This window comes from Phaethon aethereus (genome assembly GCF_964289735.1).
Source record: "Phaethon aethereus genome assembly, chromosome: 9".
Classification (NCBI taxonomy): Eukaryota; Metazoa; Chordata; class Aves; order Phaethontiformes; family Phaethontidae; genus Phaethon; species Phaethon aethereus.
Window position 1 is genome coordinate 485191 of NC_138585.1, and position 19265 is coordinate 504455.

General features: G+C 61.7%; 1 protein-coding gene across 2 annotated transcripts; it reads right to left on the reverse strand.

The window, feature by feature from the left end:
* Nucleotides 1–782: 782 nt before the first annotated feature.
* ETV5 (ETS variant transcription factor 5) lies at nt 783–17224 on the reverse strand (the record flags this gene model as incomplete). 2 transcript variants are annotated; one of them, XM_082003862.1, is made up of 12 exons in its annotated part: nt 783–3689; nt 6072–6173; nt 7015–7184; nt 7541–7609; nt 8086–8145; nt 8931–9190; nt 10987–11232; nt 11373–11502; nt 16621–16671; nt 16774–16821; nt 16972–17059; nt 17180–17224. In XM_082003862.1, the coding sequence occupies 12 exons, from the start codon at nt 17222–17224 to the stop codon at nt 3468–3470; spliced, it is 1491 nt and encodes a 496-aa protein (XP_081859988.1). In that variant the 3' UTR covers nt 783–3467. The 2 variants fall into 2 exon arrangements, with proteins under 2 accessions (XP_081859988.1, XP_081859987.1); XM_082003861.1 differs by having other exon boundaries at nt 7015–7223.
* Nucleotides 17225–19265: the final 2041 nt, after the last annotated feature.

The following is a 19265-nucleotide window of genomic DNA, read 5'->3' on the forward strand; positions in this document are numbered from 1 at the left end:
CTTGGTCCTTCCCATCTGCTCTGCTCACTCCTCTTCATCCTCCTCAGCAGCCATGGGGAGCGGGAGGAAGGCAGGAGGTGGGCGCGAGGTGGGGACTGAGGTGGCCGGTCCTGGGGATGGAGTGGTGGTGGCTCCAGCTGCTCCCGGTGGGAAGCAGCTGTGGCCATGGTGGTGCTCCTGGCCGGGCTCCCCATCCCACCACAAGTCAGAGCGCAGCCGAGGAGGCTCGTCCCTGTGCCCTGGAGCAGCGGCTGGTGAGGCAGGAGGTGTGCAGAGAGCTGGGAAGCTTTTCCACCCGCTTCCCCTCCATCTCCCCCATTCCTGGCAAATGCTAGCCTGGCCTCCGGGCTGCCCGGGAGCGCTCGTCCCCGTCCCCGGGGGCTGCAGGCAGGACGTTGAGTAGCTCTGGCTTGTCCCTCGGTGGGGGGATGGATGAGTGAGCCCACTCACTCAAGGCAGCTCCATCCCCTCTGAACGGAGCAAAAGCCTCTTGTGTGCAGCAGGATCAAACCAGCGGCAAATTCTTGATGCCCCGAGTACTTAAAGGCCAAGTGGTATCAAACCCCCTGGGGTCTGCACCTTCTGTCCCGCCAAGAGGCGGAAATGGAGAACTGCCTCTTTCCCGATCCTCGCCGCTCGGCGAGAGCAGCACGGGGTGCTCTTGGGAGCCCCAGCCCTGACCTCAGCAGGATTCGCGGGCCCGGCTGGGCTGCGGTGTGACAAGCTGCTCGATGAAGGCTTTGAAAAGCTTTGCTTTACCTGCTCGTCCTCGCCCCCCGTAACTGGTCCCACACACTCACCGTGCCGCCAGGTTGAGGTCCGGCCGCCCCGGGCCATCTGCCTGCCGGCAGCGCTGCCGGTGGCCCCGTTTTCCCCTTGCTCCACCCTGAGCACCAGGTCTCCATCTGCTGAAGTCCCCATCGGGGCGGGATTACCGGGCACTGCCAGCGGGCGCGCGGCTTGCCGGTAGGGTTTTTTGCATCCCCTCTTGTTTAACTTGATTTTTGCCCTCTTGGGCGGAGGACAAAGCTTTGCAGATAGTAACAACGCGGTAGGCTTGGGAGGCTGGTGCGAGAGGTGGGTGCATGCCCGGGTTGGGTGGTTCCTCTGCGCCCGGAGCCCCCGTGGGTGCCGGGCGCCGGCAGCGCTGCTGCCCGGGGGGGCCAGCGGTTCTGCCACAGCCCCGGCACAGCCGGGAGGACTCACGCCCCAGCCCCTTCCCACCCGAGTGGCTCCCTGCTGCCGGATGGCCGCAGGTCACCCGCACCGGAGAGCCTACCCGAGCATCGCGTAGAGGCTTGCTTGCCGAAACACCCGGGCTCGGTGCCGTGGGGCTCCCCGGGGAGCACGAGGAGACGTCTCCAGGGGCTGAGCAGCCCATTTAACGCCTGGAAAAACCTCATGCCAGGTGAACCGGCGTTGCTGGGTGTTCGGGTCGCTGCTTCGCCCTGCCTGGGCTGGGAGACGGCCACGCTTCTCCGCTCGGCCCGACGCTTCAGGCACGACGGCAGCGCGGCGGCAGCGCAGGGCCCTGCCAGCAGCCAGGCGCGGGTGCAGCACGTGAGAGCACGGGGGACGCGGCAAGGGGAGAGCCGTGGGTGGCTCCAGCGTCACCCCCCCGGGGCCGGGGCGGGAGCCGGCGGACACCCCGGCACAGGCTGCTTTGGCCAACAAAAATGGAGGCCAAGGTGACCAGGGGGTTCCGGGGCCTTTGAGTTTTCCCCCAGGCTGCCCGGGGAAACACAGACCCCCCACCTGAGGCGAGTCCTCCCGGAGCAGCCCTGGTCCTCCACCCCCCTCCTGCGGCCTTTTGCCGTCCCTGCTGCGCCCCGGGGATTTCTCCCGGCCGAGAAACGAGGCCAGCCAGTCCCGGGGACCACGTCTGCCCCACCGGCACGTCCCGAGGCTCCCTCCCGGCCCCGGCAGCCGCCCCCGGCACCGGCAAAGCAGGGGCCCAGGCAGGCGGGGGGAACGGAAAGCAAGATCCTTTATTGTACACAGTACAGAATGTAATGCAGCTTTGCAGGAGATACATAGCCCTGCTCCAGTACGGATTATTTCAAATCAGTCCTCAGATTAACCCCTTCTGCACTGCAGACCTGCCACAACCAGCAAACGCTTAAAACCCTGTCCCCAAGGCGGGGTTCCCGCAACCAAACGCTCCCCACGGGCACAGGCCCCTGCAGCGCGAGCAACCGAGTCTACCCAGAGTTAATCTTCATACTTCCCCAAAAAAGAATGAATCGGTCAAAAAAAAAAAAAAAAAAAAAAATCCAACCAAAGCTAACTAAGGAAGAGAAAAAAAAATTCCTATACAGCATTTACAACAAAAACATGTAGCGGTGGGGTGGGGGGACAGGCAGGTACGGATATATGAGTGGTGGAGTGTTAGGAGGCGCAGCGGGGAGGGGGGAGCTGGAGGGAAGGGGGTGCCTGGGAAGCGGTGCGGGGGACCCCACGGCCCTTGCCCCCCGCGGCCGTAAGCCCAGCTCCGAGGCCATGCCGAGCGGGGTGGGGGGAGCGTAGCTGAGCCGGCACCGGGGTTCAGCGCTGGCTCCCCGGGGAAAGAGGACTCGAGCGGTGAAATGGAGCGGACCAGATTCTTCAGCAGCCGGCCCGGGGAGCCGTGGGCACCGAGGGCTCCCCGCTGCGAACGTGCCACTGGGAGAGCCGGGGGGGGCAGCCCCAGGGGCTCTGGGAACAGCAGCCAGGCTGCAAAAAATAGCTTTGCCTTAAAATACAAAAATCTACAAAAATCAGTTTAGAAACCTTTTTTTTCTCTTTCCCCTAAAACATAAAAAAAAAGGGGGAGGGGGGGGAGGGGAGATAGTGTCAGGGTCTCCTCCCCTAAAATGCAGCCGGAGCTGGGAAGAGTAAGAAGGACACAGAGAGGAGGACGCTGGGGGCTGGGAAACCGTTACATCAGGTTATACTGGGAGGGTGGGGAGGGTGGGTTCAGGAAGAAGGCTCCTCAGGGTTGGGGTAGGATGCTGCGCACATCAGCCCCAGGGTGCTGGCCCAGGCGGCCCCCCCGCATCCCTCCTCTGTGCAAATCAAAGCCCTTTCCACCACACAAGGCAGCTACGCGGATCGCGCTCGATGCAAAGCAGATTGTCGTGACAATTCGCTAGGCAGCCACGCCGGCTCAGCCCAGTCCCGGGGCACTGCCGGAGCCGTCAGCCCAAAACATCGCAACGATGCTTGGTGGGAGGTGCCAGCCACGGGCAGTCCTATGCACTAGCCCTTGGACAGTAAGGGTGGGAATTCGGCAGCGACACACACCAGGCATTTTAGATTCCTCCAATTTGTGTGTGCGTGCGTGCACGGTTTGTTGGTTTGGGGTTGTAGGTTTTCTTGTTTGGTGTTTTTTTTTTTTTTTCTTATGAACAGCAAAAAAATATTCTTTACAAAACCGTATTTGCCCAAAGTGGATGCGCTAGTGCTCGTGGCTCTGCCAGCTGGCTGAGTCAGTAAGCGAAGCCCTCCGCGTAGGGAAGGCTGCCGCAGGGATCCATCTCCAGGAGGTACGCCGGGCTGTCCTCGAAGTGCGTCAGTGGCACCGTCTCCTCCTCGGGCACCGGGCAATCAGGCTCCGTCTTCAGGAAGGGGCGCTGGTTATCGGGGTAGGCCATGGAAAAGAGGGCGTCGGGGTCACAGACGAACTTATAGACATACCGCTCGCCAGCCACCTGCAAGGAGGAAGGCATGAGAAGGCATGAGAAGGCATGAGAAGGCATGAGAAGGCATGAGAAGGCATGAGAAGGCATGAGAAGGCATGAGAAGGCATGAGAAGGCATGAGAAGGCATGAGAAGGCATGAGAAGGCATGAGAAGGCATGAGAAGGCATGAGAAGGCATGAGAAGGCATGAGAAGGCATGAGAAGGCATGAGAAGGCATGAGAAGGCATGAGAAGGCATGAGAAGGCATGAGAAGGCATGAGAAGGCATGAGAAGGCATGAGAAGGCATGAGAAGGCATGAGAAGGCATGAGAAGGCATGAGAAGGCATGAGAAGGCATGAGAAGGCATGAGAAGGCATGAGAAGGCATGAGAAGGCATGAGAAGGCATGAGAAGGCATGAGAAGGCATGAGAAGGCATGAGAAGGCATGAGAAGGCATGAGAAGGCATGAGAAGGCATGAGAAGGCATGAGAAGGCATGAGAAGGCATGAGAAGGCATGAGAAGGCATGAGAAGGCATGAGAAGGCATGAGAAGGCATGAGAAGGCATGAGAAGGCATGAGAAGGCATGAGAAGGCATGAGAAGGCATGAGAAGGCATGAGAAGGCATGAGAAGGCATGAGAAGGCATGAGAAGGCATGAGAAGGCATGAGAAGGCATGAGAAGGCATGAGAAGGCATGAGAAGGCATGAGAAGGCATGAGAAGGCATGAGAAGGCATGAGAAGGCATGAGAAGGCATGAGAAGGCATGAGAAGGCATGAGAAGGCATGAGAAGGCATGAGAAGGCATGAGAAGGCATGAGAAGGCATGAGAAGGCATGAGAAGGCATGAGAAGGCATGAGAAGGCATGAGAAGGCATGAGAAGGCATGAGAAGGCATGAGAAGGCATGAGAAGGCATGAGAAGGCATGAGAAGGCATGAGAAGGCATGAGAAGGCATGAGAAGGCATGAGAAGGCATGAGAAGGCATGAGAAGGCATGAGAAGGCATGAGAAGGCATGAGAAGGCATGAGAAGGCATGAGAAGGCATGAGAAGGCATGAGAAGGCATGAGAAGGCATGAGAAGGCATGAGAAGGCATGAGAAGGCATGAGAAGGCATGAGAAGGCATGAGAAGGCATGAGAAGGCATGAGAAGGCATGAGAAGGCATGAGAAGGCATGAGAAGGCATGAGAAGGCATGAGAAGGCATGAGAAGGCATGAGAAGGCATGAGAAGGCATGAGAAGGCATGAGAAGGCATGAGAAGGCATGAGAAGGCATGAGAAGGCATGAGAAGGCATGAGAAGGCATGAGAAGGCATGAGAAGGCATGAGAAGGCATGAGAAGGCATGAGAAGGCATGAGAAGGCATGAGAAGGCATGAGAAGGCATGAGAAGGCATGAGAAGGCATGAGAAGGCATGAGAAGGCATGAGAAGGCATGAGAAGGCATGAGAAGGCATGAGAAGGCATGAGAAGGCATGAGAAGGCATGAGAAGGCATGAGAAGGCATGAGAAGGCATGAGAAGGCATGAGAAGGCATGAGAAGGCATGAGAAGGCATGAGAAGGCATGAGAAGGCATGAGAAGGCATGAGAAGGCATGAGAAGGCATGAGAAGGCATGAGAAGGCATGAGAAGGCATGAGAAGGCATGAGAAGGCATGAGAAGGCATGAGAAGGCATGAGAAGGCATGAGAAGGCATGAGAAGGCATGAGAAGGCATGAGAAGGCATGAGAAGGCATGAGAAGGCATGAGAAGGCATGAGAAGGCATGAGAAGGCATGAGAAGGCATGAGAAGGCATGAGAAGGCATGAGAAGGCATGAGAAGGCATGAGAAGGCATGAGAAGGCATGAGAAGGCATGAGAAGGCATGAGAAGGCATGAGAAGGCATGAGAAGGCATGAGAAGGCATGAGAAGGCATGAGAAGGCATGAGAAGGCATGAGAAGGCATGAGAAGGCATGAGAAGGCATGAGAAGGCATGAGAAGGCATGAGAAGGCATGAGAAGGCATGAGAAGGCATGAGAAGGCATGAGAAGGCATGAGAAGGCATGAGAAGGCATGAGAAGGCATGAGAAGGCATGAGAAGGCATGAGAAGGCATGAGAAGGCATGAGAAGGCATGAGAAGGCATGAGAAGGCATGAGAAGGCATGAGAAGGCATGAGAAGGCATGAGAAGGCATGAGAAGGCATGAGAAGGCATGAGAAGGCATGAGAAGGCATGAGAAGGCATGAGAAGGCATGAGAAGGCATGAGAAGGCATGAGAAGGCAGTGCCTCCCCCCGGGGGAATGACAAGTGTGGCACAATTGACACTGGACCTAGTCTCTCTCCCATTGTGTCCCAGAATGCCAGAGGGGACCGTGGAGGACGGTCACACCCTCCACCCACCCACCCTACGGCAGTGGGGTCACTCGCCTTCTGCATGATGCCCTTCTCGTAGTAGTAGCGCAGGGAGCGGCTGAGCTTGTCGTAGTTCATGGCCGGCCGGTTCTTCTGGATGCCCCAGCGCCGTGCTACCTGTGGGGAGAGAGGCGGTGGCTGTGGAGGCTCCAGCCAGGCTTGGACATGGGTCATCAAAGGAAACCGAAATGTGGGGCAGGGGCTCGTTTCTGGGGGCTGGAGCAGCCAGGGGCAAAAGCATCACCACAGTCGCGGAGAAGTTCCCTGCCTGCTGCGACAAATGCTCTGGCTCCAGGCGCCGGCTGCCACAATGCCGCCACCGCCGCCAAACCAGGGGCCGAATCAAAAGACATTTGATTAGGGGAGCCTGCCAAAAAAGCTGCTTCAAAAAACCACAATTTCCATGCACGGCGTAAGAGATATTATGGGTAATTACCCACAATGCGCAGCTCGGCGCTACAGCTGCTTTCAATTACTGCCCAAACAGCTTCTTCCTCTGTGTCAGCCTCCCGCAGAGCCGCACGGCTCCGGCACAGCACCGTGCCAGCACGGCGCCGCCGCCGGGGACCCAGGGCGAAGCTGCGGAGCCGTTTGGGAAGGGAGGGAGCCATGGCCGAGCAATGGGTCTCAGCAAGGCACGTCACAGAGGCAACACCACCGCGGCTGCTGACCGCCGGCCGCTCCGGGAGCGGAGCGTGTGCCGTGCCGAGAGGCAGCAGAGGAGATTAAAGGCAAATTTCTACGGCTGCTTAGCACCGACGGGCAGCTGGCTTTTCCCCCTGGCCCTCAAAAGCTGCCTGGAGAGTAAAGAGACGTGTCTCGCTTCAAGTTTGAGCGTAAACTGCTACACCGCATGGGAAGGATCCGGCCCCTTGCGCCCCCAGGCTCACCCCGTGGCCGCTCCCGGGCTGCCGCCCCGGCTCCGGCACACGGGGTGCTGAGGCGGGACCCCCCGTACCTCCTCAGGCTCGATCAGCTTGAACTCCATGCCCCGGCCAGTCCAGGCGATGAAGTGGGCGTTGGCGGGGTCGTCCAGGAGCGTGACCAGGAACTGCCAGAGCTGCAGGGACCCGCGCCGCTGGTAGGGAGGGCCCTCGCGGTACAGGGTGGGCTCCTGCTTCACTTTCCCTGCCCGCACCGAGACACGGCTGGTTAAACACCCCGGCTCTGCCCCCCGGCCGCGCTGTGCCAGCCGGCGGGGGACACGTACAGCGACACCGGGCTCGCCCCTGTGCCGGGATCCCCCCGCACAGGATCAGGCCCACAGGGCTGGAGAGGGGAGAGATGCGGGGGACGGCGCGGCAGGCAGGCGAGGTGCGGCAGGGGATGCCCAGCAGCCGCTCGGGACTACGCTCCGCAGCTCTCAAGGAGCACCGTGCCGGCGTGGCTTGGCCTTAAATGCTGTCCTCTGCAGAGCTGGGCCCCGAAACTGCCCCCGTGAGCCCGGGTCACCCCCCAGCCCTCCTCTGGGGCCGGATTCTTACCCTCCAGCCTCTCCGGTACCACGCATGTGTCATCAAAATACAATCGTGTGTCCTTTTCATATGAAAATCCTACGGGGGAACAGACCCTTGGTGAGCACAGGGCCCCTCCACTACCCCAGCTGGACCCCAAAAAGCCTGTGGCTTGGCTGAATCCAGCACCAAGACCCTGTCCCCCAGCGCCGGGAGCGGACCCGTCCCCAGTTGTCTCAGTGGCATGGCCGCGGCTCCCAGCTGAGCGCTGCGCAGCACTGTCCCCCCCTCACCCCAGGGAACCAAAACCCTCTTAGCAGCTATATCGGGCGCGTTATCCTGGATTACGCGGCGCGGCGCTGCCGTGCTCTCGCGGCACGCTCGCCGGGGCCGGCGGCTGCGCGGCACAGGCCCCATTTTTAGTGGCGGTGCCGGCGCTGCTCACGCGCGGGCTCTCGCAGGCGTCTTTGGGGCGCGCATCAGCTCTGCCAGCCGTGAGCAGGGGTCGAGGGGGGGGCCGGGCTGGGACGCGCCGGGGATGCCCGTGTGCGGGAGGAGGCCAGGGGTGCACTCACCGTCACGGCTGCTGGGGAAGATGCCCCCCCGCAGGTACGAGGACTGGCAGTTAGGCACTTCTGCGAGGGAGATGAAGGTGGGGGTAAGGACGTACGTCCCGTGGGTCCCACCGAGCGCCCGGCAGCACCATCCCCCCGTGCATGTCCCGCGGCCAAGCCCGAGCATCTCCCCCCTCCCCGCGCACTCTGAGCCACTGCAACCACCCCCAGCCCCCACGCCCAGCTTTGGGGGAAAACCAGTACAATTTGGGGGGGGGGGCACTGGAATGAGCACTGGGAAGAAGGTTTAAGTCAGCTCGGGTTTTCACCACGTTATTCGGGCCCCATGGGAAGGGAGGCATCGCCGCGCCTCCCCTGCCATCTGCTCGGCCGTGCCACCCTCCACCCCGAGGTCGGGGTATTTTTAGGTCCTAAGGCGATTAGAGGATTTTTCCGTGATGCTGGTGGGGTCCAGCAGCCAGAAATCACAGCTGGCCCCAGGCCAGGGCCGCAGGGCACCCCAGCCCGCAGCTATGGCACGGACCACGCCGTGCGGCATCCGGTGTATGCCTGCTCTATCCCCCCCAGCTTTGGAAAGGGAAGAGAGGGCAGACAAAAGAGGGGAGGGGAAAAAAAAAAAAAAAAAACCAACAAAAAACACGAAACGAGAAAAAAGATCATCTCCCAGGCGAAGCAGCAGCCCAGCACCGTGGGAGCCCCGGGCTGACGCGGCACCCGCTGCTCGAGGCTCAACCCTGCGCCCGCCACGCTGCTGCCCGGGTGGCTCCGCTCCCCTGGGTGCCGCTGGCGTAACCCGCAGCCCCCCGAGCGCCAGCACCCCACTGCCCCCTCCGGCTCGCACCCACCTGAGTCGATGCAGTAGTCCCGGGGCTCCTGCTTGATGCCCATGGGGGGCTGGAAGCCGTGGCCGGGGGGGCCGGGCAGGCTGGGGCCGCCGTGCTCGTAGAGCGGGTCGTGGTACTCCTGCTTGAATCCCTGAGGGGGGTGGGGGGCGGCGGGGCCGAGGGGCTCCGACAGCTGCCGGTGGTAGACGGGGCGGCTGTCCCCCGGGACCCCGGGCTGCGGCGGGAAGGGGTGGCAGGGCTCAGACAGCTGCCTCTGAAACCTGCGGGAAGAGGGACGCGGCGTCACCGAGGGGTGGTGGGGTCAGCCCTGCCGGCACGCTGCCGGCTCCCACCCCAGGCCGGGGCCCCGGTGCTGGCTGGGTGCCCTCAGCCCGGGGTGCTCCTGGGGCGGTTGGGGTGGCGTTGTGTTCCCCCCGCAGCGGGCTGGGATGGCTCCTCAGGAGCACGGCCACCACGAGGGTCCATCCCGTGGGGACCCGGCACAGCGCTGGGGAGCCTCGTCCCTCTCCAAGCGCTGGGGACGCCCCGCCGGGGCACGGGACAGCGTGTGGGCCGGCACCGCATGTCAATGGCAGCCCTGAGCTGCGGCCGGGATGTCTGGGTAGGAGTGGGAAAGAGAAGCAAAAAAAAAAAAAACCAAGAGCCACCACAAAAACCTACCCCCCAACAGTAAATTCCCAGTAAACCAGTAAAATCTCCCCCCAGGGTGGGGGGCAGATCCGCAGGGCCTGGGGGATGCTGCTCCCGGGCGGGTGCTTACGCAAAGCCAAATCCAACCGGCAGCCCCGCAGCCCACTAATCCGCCTGCGCGGCTGGGATTAAACCTTGAACTCGGCGACAGGGAGCACTATTTTCAGCTCCGGGGTGCTGCCACCGCCGTTTCGAGCCCCAGCACAGCCTCTCCTGGCTGGGGTCGATAAAGGACCATCTCGAGGGGGTGCTGCCGCATCCCCTCGCCCTCCGGCACCTTGAAAGGCGATCTCCGTGCCCAGCTCCTCTGGGCCGGCCATGTGCCATTTGGCTTTGTAACCAGAGCCTTCCCAGCTGCCGGGCTGGGATTACTCCATTTCCGAGCCATGTCCCTCTGCCCTTCCTGAGTGAAACCCAAGCCCCACGCCGGCACGGCGCTTCCCGAGGGGTCGCGTCCAGCCCCCTGCATAGCTCGAAGGTCACCCAGAGCTGAGCCCCGCTTCGCCGGGCGGGGATGCTCACCCTCCGCGGGCGCGTCCCCAGGGTTTCCACGGCCCCACGCCACGTGGCCTTTGCCAGGCTGCCGCGTCCAGCCCCATGCCCGAAGGGGACACCCCGCTGCTGGTGACACAGCCGGCACCGCAGCGAAGGGCATCCGGGAGGCCACAGGCAAAGCTGGAGGTCAACCGTGTCCTGCGCCATGGCACCTACCGACAGCGCAAGCAAGCTGGGGATGAGGGAGGGGACTGGCAAAGCCTCCAGGACACGGGGGTGATGGGGGACAAAGCCACAGCTTGAAGAGGAAATGGGGAGCAGGGTTTCTCCCCCCAGAGCCCCAAGATCACAGGGATGCTGCATGATGCACAGGGGAGCTGAGGACTGACCCTCGTCCCGGGGGTGCTCGGGGGCGGGCGGGGATGCCCGCGGCTCCCCAGCCCGCAGGGCTCAGCTGGGTCGGCAGAAAGCTGCAGCGGGCGGGAGAGAGAAGAGCGGGAGCCCTGACTCAGCACCATCGCCTGCTGCCGCAGGGACGGATGTAGGCAGCAGCCTCTGCCTCCTTTGCCTTCCCCGAGCAGGAGGCAGAGGGTCCGCCCGGTCCCCCCATTCGCAGGGAGCTGCCTCGTGGGGAGAAAGAGCTGCAAGATCCCAGTGGGAAGCAGCAAGTTTTGCCGCGCTGGCTGCCATGGCCGCCCAGGCAGCAACGACTGGCCCACGGTCCGCAAGCGCAGCAAGGGGACGAGGAGACGGGCATCCCCGTCCCCCCCCACACTGTGAGGCCACCGATCCATCCCACGAGGACCAAAGCGGGGGGTCCTCCACAACACCCACAACACACCAGCGTTCGCTTGGGCGGGGGAAGCCTTACCTGTGCTCTGGGGGGTATTGGTTTTCAGACATCATCTTTGGCATGTGCATGGGCTGGTGAGGCGGCCGCGGCACGGCGAAGGTCTGCTGCCTCTGCTCCTGCAGCGGGTGCGGGGCCGAGGCCGCCCCATGGGCGGCTGCCTGCACAGCCGGGGCCGGCAGGGCCGATCCCTGGTGCGCGGGAGACACCGGCGTGGCGGGCGGCGTTAATGGCTTGAACCCGGCGGGGGGCTTCCTGTCGTAGGCACTGCGGAGGGGAGAGGGGCCGGGGGCTGACGGCCACGCTAACAAGGACACCTCCGAGCGGCGGAGGCTGACAAGCGAGAGGGGCCCCCGCGCCACGACCCGAGGGGTCTGCGGGCCGCGGCCGCCCCCCGTGCTACCCACCAGCAGTTGTAGAGGCACTTGTCCCCGTAGCCGGCACAGAGAGCTTGCTCGTGGCTGCAGGACGACAGCTCCGAGGAAGGGCTGTGCAGCTCCCGCTTGATCTTTGCCGGAGGTGGGGCGTGCAGGACCACTGCAACGAGAACGAGGGGGATGCAGGCTCACCTGCGCGGGAGAAGGCGGCAGGGGACATCACCCCTGGGGAGCAGTCCCTTGGGTGCTCTCTGCTCCGGAATCGGGTGGCAAATTACCCCCCGGGAGCATCAGGCACCCAAACCATGGCAGGATGGTGCCCCAGCAGACCCCGACGTTCCAGGAGACCGAGCCGGCGTGGCAGGGCCGACTTCTGCAGGGGAGGGCAGAGCTCCCAGGGGCTGGGATGGTCCCTCCAGCCCAGGACACCGCTCACGGAGGGGGAGTCGTTCCCCGCTGGGATCCGAGAGAGGAATGGGCACAGGGTGAGAGCAAGGGCCTTGAGAGGGGAAGGGGCAGCTCAACACTACCCACAGATGAGACACGTGCCTGGGCCGGGCCAAAAGCCCCTCAGCGAGGGGAGACGAGCCCGGGCACCGCAGGCAGCGGCTGCCGCCCTCAGTCGTGGGGTGAGGAACAAGGGGGCTTGCAGCCTGGTCGACAGCCTGGAGCTCCGAGAGCTTGTAAGCGGGATGCAGCAATGCGCTCACCCTTGCCGGGGCGTTCCCGGCTCGCTGGCCAGAGAGTCGGCAAGCAGCTAAATGGGAGCCACCTTCCCCCAGCCAAGGCGCTCCAAGGGGACGCAGTCGCGGGGCCCCGCAACTGTACCGAGTTCAAGCGGCCAGCGTCCCATTAAACCCAAATCTGTGCCAGCACCCCAAGCCCACTCGTGACATATAATTTTAAACCGAGTAATATACGCTTAACCTAGTTAATTTTTAAAAGCAGGCGCTCTAGGAAAGGAAAGAGCCTCAGAGATCTTTACCTAAATAGTGCCTGCAGAGGAGAGCCAAGACTAATCGGAAGTGGAGTATTAGCTTTGTGCAAAGTCTAAACACAGCCCAACTACAGCAGAGAGGAGCAAATAGCTCCAGGACAACTGTTCACAGCTTGCCAGGTAATTAGCTGCTCCCCTAATTTGTCAAAACCTTTAAAGAGCTGCTGACTCCCCTCCCTCTGCCCCCTCCCGCAATGGCCCGGCACAGTTGGTACCAAGGGCATAAAACCCCCCCGAGGAGGATCTGAAACACGAAGCCCAGCGCTGAGCCAGCACAGCCCCCCACACGCCTTCCACCCGCTCCCCAGCCGGATTTATCCCCCTCCTCCTCCCCCCGCCCCCCCCGGAAGTTTTGCCGCTCTCAGCATTTCTAGCCTTAACGGGGGGCCGGCGCGGCGGCGGCGGCAAAGCCCGGGCGCCCCGCGAGCAGCGGGAAAGCGAAGGGGAACTGGCTTTGGAAGGGCTCCAGCTGCCTATCGCGGGCATGTTTCTCCCTAACAGGCTCTGTGTTGTTGGAGCGGGTTGTTTTTCCGCCAGCCGTACAATGGGGTCTGGTTATTCATTGAAGGAAGAAAAAAAAAAAGTCTCTGAGCGGGCACCACCCTCCATTCACAAACAATTTGGAGCGTTCCATTCATGTGGCCGGGGGAAAAAAAAAAAAAAACACAAAAAAAAGAAAAGAAAAATTTCCCCAGAGCTTAGTGCTGCCATTCAAGAAAAGGGAAACGAGCTTTAAGATCCTAACAGAGACCAGCTGGCCAAGCCCAGACTTCGTGCAACGTTTGGATTCCTTACACAAACACGGCGGGGCCGGCCAGCGCTGCTCCGCAAGACGTGCTCTCGCCATCGAGCTCATGGCCAGCCAGGCCGAAGCGGGCCACCGAGGCCGGTGGGGCGGCTCTCGGGGTGAAGGAGCTGGTTTTGGGTCGCCGGTGGCGAGCGGCTGAGGAGGCAGGAGGGTTCCCAGGGAAGGAGATGACCTGCCCAGCGCCCGACGCCTCAAAGGCACGTTGGGTGCACGAGCGCTTTTAACCTTTCCGGTCCTGCGCTCGTCACTATAATTAAAAGCTAAGAAAAATATAAAAATAGGCAGAGGGAGCAGCTTAACTATAGACGGGGCTGGAGAACACGCCTCAAGCACACCCGTGCCGGGACTGAGCCACAGGAGTGGCGTGAGCACCCGTGGGTGCCTGACAGCCCCTCTCTGGGCTGCTTTAGCCCCTGGGGATGGACGGGCCCTGGGGGGGCTGGGTAGGGGGGCTGGCCACGCTCAGGTGTAGCCCCCCCAGTGCCTCCAGCCACGCTGGCAATGCCCCAAACATCAACCTTTGGCCAAGAGGTCTCCCGTGGGAAAGGTGACACCCCAAAGCCGTTCGGGGCCTCGAATGGCCAGTGAATCCCTTGGTGGGGGCCTGGGCAGGTTGTTCCCAACCACCAGCAGGATGGGACCTCTAAGGCCAAGCCTGGAGGACGCTGGCTTGCCTTGCCCGCGGCACCCGCTGCCCGCGCCACGGGGAAGGCGACCAAACCACGGCTTCCAGTCTGGCCACTGGCTGGGGACCCTGGCACCCGCTCAAGCCATCACCTGGGAGCCGAGCTCCCCGCCTGCCCCTCCATCTCCCGGCGTTACAGGACGCACCCAAGGTCACATCAGGAGAGGAGCCAGAAATAGAAGCCAGGCTCCTGCTTTCCTTTGTTTAAACAACCCTTCCTCAGAAACAAACCTCCTGCTTTCATTTCGGTGTGTAAGAAACCCCACGCCATGCCCTGCCTGCGGCTTTAGCCACGTGCCGCCCATGCTGGGGTCCACAAGTCCCCAGGAACAAACCCCTGCAAAAGGCAAAGACTCTCCTGATGCTTGGTCTCCCCAGCACGACCCCATCACTCCCCAGTTATTTAAAAAAGCGATCCAGATCTAACACCGTACGTACACCCTTCTCCCCAGGACTGTGCCACCGGCAAGCCCGCACCTACGCCCAGCCAGGGATGCGGGGCGAGGGCCAGCGCGGTGAGCTCTGCGGGAGTCACCCACGGGCTCCTCGCCTTCCTGGGAGGCACCTGCCGCATCTCCGGGTCGCTTAAAAGTGCCGAGTCCATCCTCTTGCCGCTCGGTCCAGGACAACACATCCCTTATTCAGAGCAGCCCTGCTTTCCCCATCGCCACGGTGGGATTTCCTCCCCGGCACAGCGACCTGCCGCCCGCCGGCGCGTTACGGCACTTTGCTGCCAAACCCCAACTTTAAGCCCGCGTCTGCCCGGGAGCTCAGCTACAGAACCAGGAGCAGCGAGCGAGCAGCAGCCGAGCTGCAGGCAGCTGCTGTGCAATGAGGGTTTTTTAGCAAGGCGGTAACGACACTGCAGTTCGGAGCATCTCTGAGACTCGACACAGCACATTCCCTGTGGCAACAGGATCAAAACAGCCTGGCTTGTCCCTTTTTGCTGCCGTGTTGAGGAAGTTGGGCCCTGGGAATGCCAGGGCCGCAGGGCAGGAGATGGAGCTGGTTTGCTCGGGGTAAAAGAGCAGCAGCTTCCTCAGGGAAAAAGGCACGGAGCTACCCAACTGCGGGAACAGTCCCACAACATGTCTGCAAACATCCACAGGGACTAGGGAAGGATTTACTTTCCCCCAGGGAGCTGATGGGCACTGAACCCCACTGTGACCCCTAGCCCGGGAAGGCAGCACACCCCCGCTAGCAAAAGCCGGGTGCAGGGGGGAAGCTGCACCAGATTTGTCCCTCTTTTCCTCCCGACACCACACACAGTTCAAATCAGAGTGAAATGAGAAGAAATGGGCCAGGAAGCTGTAAGCTAGAGACTCTCCTCTCTTTAGACTCTCTCCAGTACGGAAGAGCCGGGCTCAGCCCCGCCAGCCGGGGCGAGCCCCTTGCGCAGCAGCAAGGGAAACCTTTGCTTTCTTTCCTCGGGAAAGTTAAGGAAGGTTATTATAGCGGAGAGTCACGCAGGGAGATCTCCTTTCAAGTGACAAAGTCGTTTCAACTCTGGGTCTGCAGAGGCCGAGCAGGTCAGGAAAACATTTAAGAGTCTCGACCAAATGCTTCCCGCCCCCCCCCCCCTTTTTTTTTTTGTTTTGTCTTTCCCTGCATCACCCAGAAAAGTTTGTCTCTTCTCTCTGAAGCTCTTCAGGTTACAAGGAAACAAGAGACTGCCAAAAGGCACTGGAAACAGCTTCAGCTCCCTACGAGCCACCCTCCCACGCACGCTGCAGTTTCTACCGCTCCAAGCAAGAGCTGCCGGGCTGCGCTAGGATGTCAACAGCCAGTTGCGTTTCTGACTCTGGGCTCGCCTTTTATCTCAGGGGAGACATGGAAAAAAAAGCGCATCTGAAACTTGGGCTGTCTGGAACAGTTTAATGGCAAGCTTCCCACTCAGAAGTAATCAAAGAGCAATAATTAACACGCGTTTACTGTAGGAGAAGATACCCTGCTGCATGCTGTGACAAAGCTGGAATGAAAAATCTGTTCGACTGCAGGCTAAATTTGATTTCCTTTAAGTTCTGTAGCTGTCTGGCTCAGCAGCAAAACCCAGCCACCAACACCAAGCTACTACTTCTGTTTGCCAGGTAACGACTCAAAACACCCTGATCCCCTCCTTGCCCCCCAACCGAGCCTTCAACGCCGGGCGAGCCAGCGCCCGAGAGCCGCGCGAGCACCACACACCATTAGCCAGCCCCTGCCCTTGCCGCTAACCCGTTCCGGCAACGAACCGCGGCTCAGAACCAACTCTCACTCTTATGCAATTCAAGAGGGACTGCGTTTTCACTGGCCTCCTTTTAAGCACGCTTGCTTGCCAGTGATTAATGCTGCTTAAAGCGGCTCAAGTTTCACCGCTCAGGCCCGCTCTTGCCAACAGCGCTGGGCCAGAACTGCAAAAGGCTCCAGAAACTGCAGAGATTGTGGCTAACCAAGGAGCCCAGCACGGGCTCTCGCATCCACTTGAAACAGAAAAGGAGCGTTTATAAGCAAATCAAGATTACTACGAACAAGCAGCGAGTCTCAGAGGAGCCCAGAGATCAGTTAGAGCTATTTCCACGCGTTTGGCTCTAATTTTCCCCATTTGCAGAAGACAGGACATTGCAAGTTTCAGCTCGATGAACCCAAACCGCACGTGCTTTCTCCCAAAAGCCCGTGATTTCACAGTTTCAGCCCCAGCAACAACTGCTTTCCCAAGGAAGCAGCTTCAAACCCAGAGCGAGGTTTTGCACAGGCACCCAAACATTTTCCCTACTCCCCCCGGAGAACAAAACCCAGAACAATCACTTACAGTTGTCAGACTGGAAATCTGGGACAAATTGTTCGTCGTCGGGGACCTGAGCTAAAAAAACAAAACAAAACGTGGTTTTATGGCATTCTCGGTTCTCAGAAAAAATGCTCATGGCGAGATTTTACATGGCAAAAGGTGGAGGTGAAGACTTGCCTTCAGCTAGCCAGGCCTCTTGGAGCTGGCTGAGATCCTGGAAGAGCTCTGGAACAGAGTGAAAGACTTATGTGCTCCGCAGAAGAATAAATAAAAACTGCCATTATTCGCAGGATTATTTCTAAACCGACGAACACGAGGAGAGCGGTCTCGCGGGGCCGCAGCGAGGCCACGGCCGCCCAGGCCAGCCCTGCCTACCTTCCGAGTCGTGGGCCAGGTCGGTCTCCAAAAACTTCCTTTTCCTATCGGACCCCGGCCGGCCTCGGCCCTCCTCTGCGCAGGACTTCTGCAACGACCGGGGTAACAGCGGCCTGTGAGGGTGGCAGCCCCCAAGGGCGGGGGGGGGACCCTCCAAGGGCAGGGGGGGCCCAGCAGGGAGCAGGGAGGGGGCTGAGAGCACGCTTACCCCGGGGCCCATGAAGGGAACCTGCTGATCGTAGAAGCCGTCCATGGTGCGGGGGAGGCGGGCAGAGCCCCCGGCCCGCTCAGCATCGACGCCGGCCCGGGAACGGGGGTCCCGTCCGGGCTCGGCAGGTGCGCGGCTGGGAGAAGGAGGGAGACGGGGGGTCAGGGCCAGGCCCTGGCCGCAGCCGCCCCCGGGGCTGGCTCGGTGCGAGGCCGCCGCGCCTCCCCGGGGAGCCGGCCCGCTCCTGCCGTGGCGGGTCGCAGCCCCCCGGCTCGTGATGTCACCCAATTTCTATAGAAACGGCCGTGACATCACGCGCCGTGGGAGCGAGCGAGCAGGCAGGCAGGCAGGTAGAGCCGAGCCGCGCCGAGCCGAGCCGCCTCCCCTCGCCCGGCGGCCGCGTCCCGCCGCCGCCCCAGCCGGTGCTCGGCGCTGCAGGGCCGCGCCGCAGCCGGGCCCGTTCCCACGCCGCCCCGCGCGCCCCATTCATAAACTCCACCCCCCCCTCCCCCTCACCTCCACCTCCTCCTCCCTCTCCCTCCGTCCCCCGCCCGCGCGCGCTCGCTCGCTCGCTCGCGCGCGCCCCCCCGCCATTCACACCGCGCGGCCCGCGCCATTCATAAACACCGCCCCCGCCCCGCCACCGCGACCGCCACCGCCAGATGCCGCGTACCCGGCCGGGACGCCGCGGGCTCGGGCTCAGCCGCGGTGGGGCGGGCCGGGGGGGCCGGGGCCGGGCCGGGGGAGGCTCCGCGCCGCACCGGGCACCGCGCTGCCGCTCTGCGCCGGCCCGCAGCCCCCGAACCAGCGGCCTCCGCCGCGCCCCGCCCCGCGCCGCTTGTTTACCCTCCTCGCCGGCCAATGAGACGCCGCCGCTCGGCCGCCTGCGCCGCCTGACTGGATGCAACGCCGCTGCGCGCCCGCCCACCCGCAGCTCCGCCGAGCACCATTGAGGCTGGTTGGGTGGGCGGGGGTGGCGGCAGCCAATGGGCGCGGCGCGATTTGCATGGCCCCGCCGAGAGCGTTTTTCATTCATAAAAAAATAGAAGGGGGAAGAGGCTGGCGGGTGGGGTGGGGGCAGCGCAGGATTTAAAGGGGACGCGGCCCTCCCCAGGAGGGGGACTGGGGGCTGGTGGGATAGCCCAGGGGGACGGATCCGGGGCGCGGGGTGGGGGTACTTGTCCCCCGCACGCCGTGCCCAAGAGCCTGCCGCGCAGCAAGCTCTGCGGGTGGGATGGACCTTGGGCCTCCCATGCCGTGGGTCACCTCCACTTTCTTGAGAGGCGGTTTTGCACCAGCGAGGCGGCATCACACGTGTCCCCCTGCGAGCCCGGGGCTAACCCTCGCCTGAGTGCCAGCTTTGGCAGCCTTTTCCCGGGTTTGCCGTTGAGAAGGGCTCTTTGGAGGAGGCCATAGGAAAAATAGTTCCCACCTGCAGGGGCTTTGGGGCTGCACTGGCCATGGATCCCCCTGAGCGGGTTCATAGGCACAAGCCCTTGCAGGCCTGCAAATAGCTCAGAGGATTGGGAATGAGTTTCGGACAGAGTCATGTTGCTGGGTCCCTGCCAGGCCCCCCACCCCAGCACTGCTCTGCTCAGTGCCTCAGTTTCCCCATCTGTAACTGAAGGTGGCGAGACCTGCCGTGGAGACCTGCCTGTGGAGGACGCAGCAGTTTGCGCAGCACAGATGAACTGTGTGGCGGCCTCACATTGTTGCAGAGTGAGACTGGAAAATTATTGCTGGAGAAGGGAAAACCAAGGGAGATCGCTCAGTTAAATGCTGCACTTCTCAGCTTGGGAAGGAGAAGAGCCTTCTGCTCGGATCCTGGGAAGATGCCCAGAGGATAGGAAGCCTCTTGGGATGGGGTTGTCCTGACCATTTTGAAAACCTCAGCCTCAGGTTGCGGACTTGGCGGTGTCCTGGGAGAGCTGCCCAGCATGTCTGTGGGCTGCGGGTGGGAATTACTCTGTCGATGTTGGGGTCCTGATGAGCTTCTAGAGTCTTCCAGGGCCACCACCATCCCCCAGGGATGACGCTGGTAATGGCAGGTAGCTTGTCTCCCATTGTGTCCTGGGTGAGATGAGGG